Source organism: Epinephelus moara, chromosome 18 (assembly GCF_006386435.1).
Source record: "Epinephelus moara isolate mb chromosome 18, YSFRI_EMoa_1.0, whole genome shotgun sequence".
Classification (NCBI taxonomy): Eukaryota; Metazoa; Chordata; class Actinopteri; order Perciformes; family Serranidae; genus Epinephelus; species Epinephelus moara.
Window position 1 is genome coordinate 38,782,540 of NC_065523.1, and position 9,761 is coordinate 38,792,300.

General features: G+C 44.0%; 3 protein-coding genes across 4 annotated transcripts in view; 1 reads left to right on the forward strand and 2 right to left on the reverse strand.

Annotated features, from left to right (window-relative positions):
- The window catches only part of LOC126405563 (26S proteasome non-ATPase regulatory subunit 11A), a 15,571-nt gene extending 8,169 nt beyond the window's left edge, over positions 1–7,402 (reverse strand). For both annotated transcript variants that reach the window (XM_050069362.1, XM_050069361.1), the window contains exons 1-7: positions 7,258–7,402; positions 6,414–6,515; positions 3,103–3,299; positions 1,568–1,625; positions 1,127–1,321; positions 791–935; positions 571–631 (exon numbers count right to left, since the gene is read on the reverse strand). In XM_050069362.1, the coding sequence (XP_049925319.1) occupies positions 571–631; positions 791–935; positions 1,127–1,321; positions 1,568–1,625; positions 3,103–3,299; positions 6,414–6,515; positions 7,258–7,348 (849 nt within the window). In that variant the 5' untranslated portion in view covers positions 7,349–7,402. The remainder of the gene's footprint in view (positions 1–570; positions 632–790; positions 936–1,126; positions 1,322–1,567; positions 1,626–3,102; positions 3,300–6,413; positions 6,516–7,257) is intronic.
- The window catches only part of LOC126405581 (dual specificity protein phosphatase 3-like), a 608,181-nt gene that overhangs the window by 289,596 nt on the left and 308,824 nt on the right, over positions 1–9,761 (forward strand). The window lies entirely within an intron of this gene.
- rpain (RPA interacting protein) overlaps positions 8,554–9,761 on the reverse strand; it is a 4,854-nt gene continuing 3,646 nt past the window's right edge. The window contains exons 6-7 of the mRNA XM_050069387.1: positions 8,856–8,996; positions 8,554–8,656 (exon numbers count right to left, since the gene is read on the reverse strand). Coding sequence (XP_049925344.1) covers positions 8,627–8,656; positions 8,856–8,996 — 171 coding nt within the window. The 3' untranslated portion in view covers positions 8,554–8,626. The remainder of the gene's footprint in view (positions 8,657–8,855; positions 8,997–9,761) is intronic.

Genomic DNA, 9,761 nt, shown 5'->3' on the forward strand with positions numbered 1-9,761 from the left:
ACATACATGGTGGCGCAAGATGGCGACCTCTCTAAAGCAAGGCCCTTGCTATATATATATATAAAAGCATAATTATAAGGCTACGAAAACCAAACGAATTTTATTTTATAGCGATCATACACTTGTATAAACATATTAATGGGTAGAATATTCAGATTCAGATTCAGATTGACAATAAACCATGACAAATATTACACACTGGCCCTTTAAGTTTTGCGCATTTCTAGGGTTAATGGAAACACACTTTCTGGCACGGCCAAATAAGCGAGCCTGTGGCTATGAAAAGAGGAGAGGCACCACCTGGGCCCTGAAATACCACCAACAACAGCAGGGAGTAAAAGCAGAGGGGGGCGCACCTGGGATGGCAGGTGATGCTAAGGCGCCCTCTGGAGGTGTTGTGGGTCTATCATTGAAACACCAGTGAACGAAGATAATATCTGATGACCCCAATAAAGCTTTTAAACCTCCCTGAACCACACAGACCTGCCACGCCTACTTGGTGGCTGAGCTATGACTGGATGATTGTTGTTCGAGTTTAAATGACAAAATCTTAGAAATAAAGAGTGATACCTGTCTGCCAGCGTACCGCAGAGCGAGCTTGCCACTGATGAGGGCCTGGACATCCTCAGGCCTGAAACAGAAGCAGCAGCCATCAGACACAGCAGGACAAAAAAATGTCCCTTGTCCCCTCACTGCATTTGGAAACCTTTATGAACAAGCTGACGACTTTCAGCAGAGTCGAACCTCTTACATTAAATGTTGTAAACGTACTGAGAAATATTTCACTTACAGATTGAGCATGATTTTGCAGAGCAGCATGTATTTGAGAGCTGTGATGGCGCGGGGACTGTCGATGGAGTCGTAACCCTCAAAGGCCTCGTAAAAGTAAGAGTACGCCGTCTTCCAGTCTTTCTCCTCCGCTGCGTGAATGATCCCTGAAAAACAACCAAACACTCACATCAATGTCAGGTTAACTGTGACACAAAACAGAAGCTCCAGTTTTCTTCACCCGCCACGTTTTCATAAACCTATAAACTGGTATTAATGTGTTCAGTGGACAGTTCAAACATCTGGAGCTCCTGAGCGGCAGACGCCACACATCAGTGACTTGTTCGAGTGTTTGTACCTGACTGCATGTCTAAAGCTGCTTGTAGTTTGGGTGGGCAGTAGATGGCGTTGGCGGTCGTCCTGGCGGAGGTGAGGGCGGCGCGGGCCTTGGGCAGGTTGCTGAGCGCGTGGTATGTCTTGCTCTCCAGCAGCTGAACCTCCACCAGCAGAGCTTTGTCGTCCATCTTCTTCAGCTCCTGCAGCAACTGGGAGCCTGGAGGAGGAGGAAGGAGGAGGAGGAGGAGGAGGGAGGGTTAGAGTCAATGCAACGTCCCAATAGGTGGGAAAACACATTTAGAATAATACCTCTCCTCCATCATAATTTTAGCCGTGTAACAAGGATGAGAACCAACCTGGGATGGTTCAGGAGGAGCTAACAGTCTCCCTCTCCTCTTTTTAATTTAGGTTTCAATCACAAGTTTTATTTTATCCTCTCAACGTTCATTGACTGAACACTCACCGAGTTGTAGTGCCTCCTGGTAGCACTTTGTGTCGAAATACAGCGAGATGAGTCGAGCCTGAGGAGAGACGAGAAACAACTTCAGGGCTCTGGTTTGTTTTTGGGTCTGCTCATAAATAACAAGCGTTAATCAACACCCAGATTTACCCAGAAGACTCTGAGCAGTGGAGACACGACATTATAAAGTTTGTAACATGCTGACTTCTGTTAACCTGAAAACACATTAACACATGCAGGTGAAGGGGCTTGTTTTTCAAGGAATTTCAAGTGTTTTTAAACTAGTAGTCTCGTCCAAAGTCCATTAAAAATCAGAGTTACGGCTGGGGCGATTCATCTGCAATTACAAAAATACATTGTTTTGCAAAACGTTCATCGGCGCGTCACAATAACGTAGGCTGCACCTGGTGAAAGCATGGATTCCTCCAGAGAGCCAGCTGCAGCTGAAAACCTCGCCCACAAAGTGAAAATGACCTCTGACAGGAGAACAACTGTAGCACAGACACTCGAAGTGAAAGCATCCCAAAGCACTTTGTCAAGACGGCAGCAGAAAGCACCATCCTGTTTACTTTTTATCTGCATCCAAGCATGTACCACAGCTAATGACACCTAGCGCATCATCTAACCTTGTTATTCTGCTGTTTTATATTTTCTCTTTCCTTTAACCTCTCTAACTCCACCAGGACGCCGACATCCTCGCTCCCCCCCCTCCTCTGTTAAATGGTATCAATAAGATTTCAATAAGGTACAATGTTTGAAGCTGGCTGAGTGTTGTTTGATCACTGATAGTACTGTTTTGAAGCAGAGTGACCCACTTGTCNCCTCATGCATGCATGTAGTCAGAGCGGTTCAGAAGCTACAGTCATTTTAATTTGGGTATGTCATTATAGGCGTTTTCGCTACAAAATGGGGGTGGAGTGCAAGAGGGTAACAAACCATGCACGAGCGAGAAAACGGCTGAAACTAACATTACGAACCGTTGTTACAGTCTGTAAATCATTTATTTCAGTTCCTTCCCTCGCCCACACTGATGAAAAATACATTTGTCAGTGATTATCTTAACTGTATATCACTCCAGTGATCAAATAAATCCACTTCATAACCATCCATTTAAGTAATTAAGAAAAAATCCTGATGCTCCAGTTCAATGATAGGATTACTGTGATATACAATGACAAAAATTAAGTATTTGTCACAGCAGTGCTTTTGAATTTGAGGTCCAGTACCTTCTGATCAGGTGTCTGACACACAGGGCCTGTTGCTAATTAAATATTGTATAATTAGTAAGAGAAATACCACCTCCAGTTTGTCAGCCTGTGTTAGTGCAGTTGTTTCCACACAGCTAAACCAGACAGCTCCCAAACAAACATCCTAATCTCGAGGTGACACAGGGGCAACAGTGACTCACATCACAGTTTGTTTGGAAAAGTTCAGAGACAGTTTCAGGAACTCATCGCAGTAATCTGGTGCCACTCACTCAAACAAACAAACCTATGAAGACGAGGCTGAACAAACGGCTGTGTGTGAACGAGTCTCACCTCCAGAGCCTGTCTGAGGAAGGTCCTCTTCTCAGCCTTGGCCCACTCTATGCACTCCAGACAGAGCTCCACCTCCTGACCTGTGGCGGCCTCCATGTCCAGGAACAGGTCCAGCAGGGAGCGGACCAACCTGGCCGCCTTCGCCTTGGAGATGGAGTTGAGGAAGGGCCGCACATATTTCAGCAGACCGCCCAGCTCTGAGGAGAAGACACAAGTGCACAAGTGTGTGAGAGCAGAAAAGAGCTCTGAATGAGCTCAGGGTCGACCTGCTGCAATCAGGTTATTAAAAATTATGTTGTAATTCAATAAAAAAGAATTGATGATAAAACAGCATTTTAATACAAAAACGATCTCCGGACACACAAGCGTTTTAGCTCGTCAATACTGACACGCCTGAAAATCACGTACACTGGGCATGTGCACGACGCTATAAACAGGAAGCTGAGTGTCAACTCTGCAGTTTGTTGCTTAAAGGGGATTTATGGTTGTGCGTAGACCCTTCGCACGTAGCCTATGTCGTTGTGAGCATTTATACTTGTGCGGTGTTGTGTCTGTGTCACTCTGCAGTTACACCTCCAAAACACTAGTCGGCAGCAGAGGTTTCTGTGAAGTGCTGCAAAGTTTAGTTGATTCAAAAAACATGTGACGCGGTGCCCAGAGAGGCAGTCACAGCTACAGGCTACAATGAGGCTAAAAACAGAGTTCAAATGAGGTTTTTCCAAACAACTTTTTATGTCGGGGCTTCAGGACACTTGGATCACTACGGACGAGCAGTATGGAGATATTTTGTGGTTTCAATTATGTGTTTTTGGACATTTGAATCTGGGGCGCCGTCAGCCTCCATTAGGTGGAGTTGTGTTGCTACCTCCTCTCCCCTTGGATCTCTGCAAGTGTGAGAACTCTATGTCCTTGTCACTGTGAGTGCCAAACTGATCTCTGACCCAGACAGAAAGAAGAGGACAGAAGCAGTGCGACTGTAAATGACACCAAAATGCACCAACAGAGTCTCGGCAAAGGTTTTTATTCACCTGACTATAAAGATTTACCCAGCAGTGTGGCAGATATCCTTGTGAAATTTACTCGCCAAACAGAAAATCTACTTGCATTTGGTGCTTGGTGGGTGCTCATTTTGGAAAACAACTATTTTTGTTTTTGCTGAATTTTCATCAGAAGCCATGTGATGTTAAAAAATGTCATTTAAGGAGAAACTGAACATTTCAAACAGACACTAGGTCAACACTCACAGTTAGATTGTGCACAATAGTGGTTACTGACATCAGAACTCATAATAAAGCCTGGTAACCACTCATTATTTCTGTGCAACATTAAGCTTCATGGACATGTGCATGCTCAAATAGCAGCTGGTTCATTCAGCGAGGAGCAAAGATGAAGTCATTAGTTCATATGTACATTTCACAGACACTCTTGTCTTTAAGATAAACTCTGCAGGACTTTACTTAAAAACAACGCACAGACTCGTACAGCAGTGATCCCTCCCTATCAGAGAGACAGAGAACTATACTTTTGTGTTACACATTTAATTGATGAACTTTAAATGAAAAATATCTTCAAGAAAATGAGAAAGAAAAAGATGGAAAAGAGAAAAAGACAGTATTGTAACATCGAATAAACCTGACCTCACCAAACTAAAACCCCAGAACTGGAGATCCACTTTCCCAAATCCTTCGCAGGAACATAATGTACATGGATTAGGAAATAAAGAGAAACAAAACAAACGGATGTTTATGAGCGTGTACCCTCACAGTGCTCAGGTGAGGTCGGGACTTTACAGACTGACAAGAAGCTACTTTATGCTGAAGGGTAAAGTCTGAAAAGAAAATCTTATCTCAAGGTCCATTTACTGACTGAGATGTGTTTGAATACTGAAGGACTTTTAAGATTGATTGAACTGATTAAAAGTTCTGGACATATGTTTAAAAATAATCTTTGTTTTATCCCTAGTGACAAGGTGACAGACCACAAGCAGCAGCAGGCAACCAAGGGACAGAGAGCCAAACAAACACTGATACAGTGAGGAGTACTGCCAGATAAGAATCAGTCTTGGGTCGACTTTTACTTTCGCTTGTGAGCGTGTTTACAGACAGTAACTGGAATGTGTAGGCTCATACACATCGTCAAAAACTCCCCGACCTGGCTATTCATTTATTTAAAAGGGTCTGGGCTATTTACTGGTTCTTTATCATTGTTTACCTTCTAGGAAGGATCTCTAACTTCAACACCTAAGACTCTGAATCCATGTCGTGGTATTTGATGTTCTGCACATGTCCGCAGATAACTTAGTCGTGAGCATCAAGTGACTTCAATTTTATTTATAAAGCCCAATATCACAAATCACAATTAGCCTCTGAAGTCTTTACAGCACACAACATCGCTCTGTCCTTTGGACCCTCACAGCAAGGAAAGTCTTCAGTGTGCCTCCTGGTCTGAAACAGGAAGATGATTCCACAGGAGAGGAGCCTGATAGCTGAAGGCTCTGGCTCCTGATCTACTTTTGGAGACTTTAGGGACCACGAGTAACCCTGCGTTCTCAGAGCGCAGTGTTCTGGTGGGATAATATGGCACTATGAGCTCTCTAAGATATGATGGAGCTTGACCATTTAGAGCTTTATAAGTTAACAGTAGGATTTTAAATTCAGTTCTGGATTTTACAGGGAGCCAGTGCAGAGAAGCTAAAACAGGAGAAATATGATCTCGTTTCTTAGTTCCTGTTAGTACACGTGCTGCTGCAAGTTTGTACAGACTTACTAGAGCTACCTGATAATAGAGAGTTACAGTAATCCAGCCTAGAGGTAACAATAGCGTGGACCAATTTTTCTGCATCTTTTTGGGACAGGATAGGCCTAATTTTTGCAATATTACGCAAATGAAAGAACGCAGACTCGACTGGACTTGTATGCTCTTAGTTTCTCCCTGGTGTACATGTGAGGTTTCTCAGTCAAATAGTTGCCACTGAATATTGGGCCACTTACTGATGTCTTCTAATAACAAACGGATCTGGAAGATAGTTGCCACTTGCTGAAGTTAATTTGTTGAAGTAGCATTTGCAATCTTTGGTGGTTAGTGCCCTCATACAGCTTGAGCTGTTGTGGTCCGCCATACTTCTGTTGCCACAATGCCTGCACCTTGTAAGTTACTGCTTTCAAATGAAGGTAAATAATAATGTATGTAATGTTTGGGAGCAACTTGCCCAGCTCGGAGCTCATGTGGTCTGTGTGTGACTGCAGCACAGCAGTGACATAATAAAGCTTTGTGCACAGATCTGACACAGAGTATGAACATGGTGTTGTTACCTGCAGCCTGTCCTGTCTTGGCCAGCAGCCCACCCAGCTCCAGGATGCTCTGCTCTTTAACACGCACCGCCTCCTCATCACTCTCCTGGATGTCCCGCTTCACTACAACACACACACACACACACACACACACACACACACACACACACACACACACACATATAATGATGATGTAATCTGATCCGAATTGACATGAACCAGCCTGATATACAAACAGTGACAAGCTGACTGTGTCCATGTGTCTCCAGAGAGCGACATTAAGTCAGTTGACACGGTGGACAGGTTGAGTTGAGTGGCAGGGAGCCAGGAGGCTCGCGGAGCTGTCACATTAAACAATAAACGCTGATGACAGCGACATAACTGCTCTTTAATAACCAGCATACAGCTTCACACGGAGCATCAGCATTAACCACAGGCTGTGACAGAGTCGGTGGTGTTCATTAAGTCAGCTCAGTTTCACATTAACGTCCATGTCGGCCTGACATCTGACAAGACGAGGAGTAGCTGCTAACAACGCTGGCTGCATGCTAACGTTAACTAGCCAGCTGTCACACAACTTGCTGTCAGATCAATGAGCCGGGGGAGCTAACGCTAGCTTGGCTGGTAAGCTAGCCGGTGTGTTGCTAGCCGGCTAGCCCGCTGCTGCTGACTCACTGTGCAAGCAACGAGAAAAAAGACACGGCCAGCGCTGGGCTAGCTAACCTAGCTTAGCTTAGCTGCTAACAGGCTAACAGCGGAGCAGGCTAACTCCGCTGGTCCACGTCTGATGGAGGGATGTAAACCTCCGGTGTCTGACGGTACCGTTATTTTCTGTCCGCTGTCACACTGTGAGGAGGATATTTACCGATAGAATGTAGGATATCGATAGAGGCATTCCGGTCTGTTCCAAGAAGAGACTGTGCTCTCTGAAACTCAGCCACTGCCGCGGCTGCCATCTTTCCTCTGCCTGCCTCCAATCCGCTCTGACTCGTTGTTTTCCGGTCAGCTCGTTCACATGGTCCGAACAATGCCGCCCTCCCCCGGTGATGACGAGTACTGCAGGCTCCAAACAGGACTATGGGCACGGGCGGGTCATGAGACAACAGGGCCTCTGTGCACAGACATGATGAAGCCCCCCCCCCCCCCAAGACACTGATCTTATAATGTCTTAGCTGCTTTTTGTTTTGTATCTCTTGTTTAGCTCATGTTTCACATCTGTCTGTGGTTGTTTTACCAAAGTTTAAAATAGTTTTATGTCCCCTTTCAGTCATTTCGAGTCTCTTTGTAGTTGCTTTCTGTCCCTTTGAAGTCATTTCCTGTCGCTTTTTAGTCATCTTGCATCTCTTTGTGGTTGTTTTGCCCCTTTGCATCGTTGTGAGTCTCTGAAGCTGTTAAGCATCACTTTGTAGTTGTTTTGTGTCTCACTGTATGTTCACATCTCTGTGGTTTTGTGTCTCTTTGTTGCTCCATTTTTAAAGTAAGTTTCACATGCACATAAATTAATGTCAAGTTATCAAATTAAGCCAAAATAGCCATAACTATGTGCCGGTCACTGCGGCTGTGTGACTCTCACTGTCAAGACAGAACAGCCACAGTGAATACAGTGAAATGTTGCAGCAGACAAAAACAAAATGGAGGTTGAATTATAGTCACATCTAGATGTTTCTGTCACCAGCAGACAAAGAGGTGACCTTGGCTTCCAGACTCAAGTCAGCAACTTCAGACACACACACACACACACACACACAGTTTCAGCACATTCAGCGGTCAGGTGTCATTTCAGTAACTTACATTTTGTTTTACTGAAAATACTTTGTGATGGTACAGTGACTCAGACACAAATTCATCAGAACTTCAATATGAACAGAAGGGGGCCAAGAACTGAGCCTTGAGGGACCCCACAATTCAACTGCGCTATCGTGGAGGTGGAGTTACCCAGAGCGACAGAAAAGCTTCTATTTAGGAGGGATGATTGTAATAAACAGACAAGGTGAGACTGTTGATGTTGAAGATGTGAGGGCTGAAACATCATCATCAAAGAGAAAAAGAAATGCATCTGGAGCCGGAGTGTGTGACACTTGATCAGCACCTCGCTGTGTGAGTTACGTCTACATTTTCAAAGAGTCAGAGACAGGGTGGCATAAAGTAGAGCATCAACACATTAAATATAAAATAGTCTTTATTTAACAAAACAAACATACAATCAAATCAAATAAAGTCAGCTGCATCTGCTCTCACAGGACGATGGACAGGTAGTCACAAACCTGAAAGAGACAACAACAATAAAGAAGTCCATCTGTCACATGTGATACGACTGTTACTGTGTGGCACGCTGATTATTTTTCCTCTTTGTAAGTCAGTGAAGTAGCAGAGAACAGAAGTGGGCGACAGGTCAGTGCAGTTAGAACAAACAGGCCTCTTAGTATAAACTTTCTGAAACTTCTGGTGGTGAGTGTGTCCTACCTTGCAGCTGATCATCAGGTTAGGGGAGCTGTCTGTGTTTGGAGTTACAGAGAACACGGGGTTTTGGAGACAGTCCTCCATGTGCTCCGACACTCTGGACTCCAGGAGGTGACGCAGGATGTCGGGGGTGATGTTCTGTTTCTGGAGACAAGGTGGACGATGCAGCAGCGTTAACTGATGCCATGTCTCACTGAGTCAGGCCTCGTCCACATGGACACAGGTATTTTTGAAAATAGGGTTTTTTATAAATAAGATAAGGAAGAAGAAAAGAAGACTAAGATAAAAATTACAAAGAAGAACGTGAAAAAAAGAAAAAGAATACAAAGAAAGTCTACAAATGAAGAATACTAAGAACAAAATGAACATGAAGAATACAAAGAGGACGAAAAAGAAGATGAAAAAGAAAGGAAGACCGTTATTTCCAGAAGGATACCTGCAGCAGTGATCTCTGCAACTTATGCTGATGCCTCTGTTTATTAATAAAGGTGAAGAGTAAATGTACATTTATGTGCAAACATGAAACATTTTCTCTCTTTCATACTGTACAAACTATGATGACTTAGGGGACTGGATGTTTCATGAAATGGCTCCTCTAAACGCTAACATCTTCTAGTGCTCAGATGACTAAAAGCTAGAGGGGTTATTTAATTTCGATGTGTTAAAGTTTGGCAATGTTGTTGCTAAAGCCTGAAAAGGAGGCAAAAAAAAGTTTGTTTTATCTTACTATATAATGATAAAACTCTGTGTGTGTCTGTTCCATGTTTTTCTCCTCACTGACTTGGTCAATCCATGTGAAATTTGGCACAGTGGTAGAGGGTCATGGGAGGATGCCAATGAAGCAATATTACATCAATTGGCCAAAGGGGGGCGCTATAGCAACCGATTGAAATGTCAAACTTTGAATGG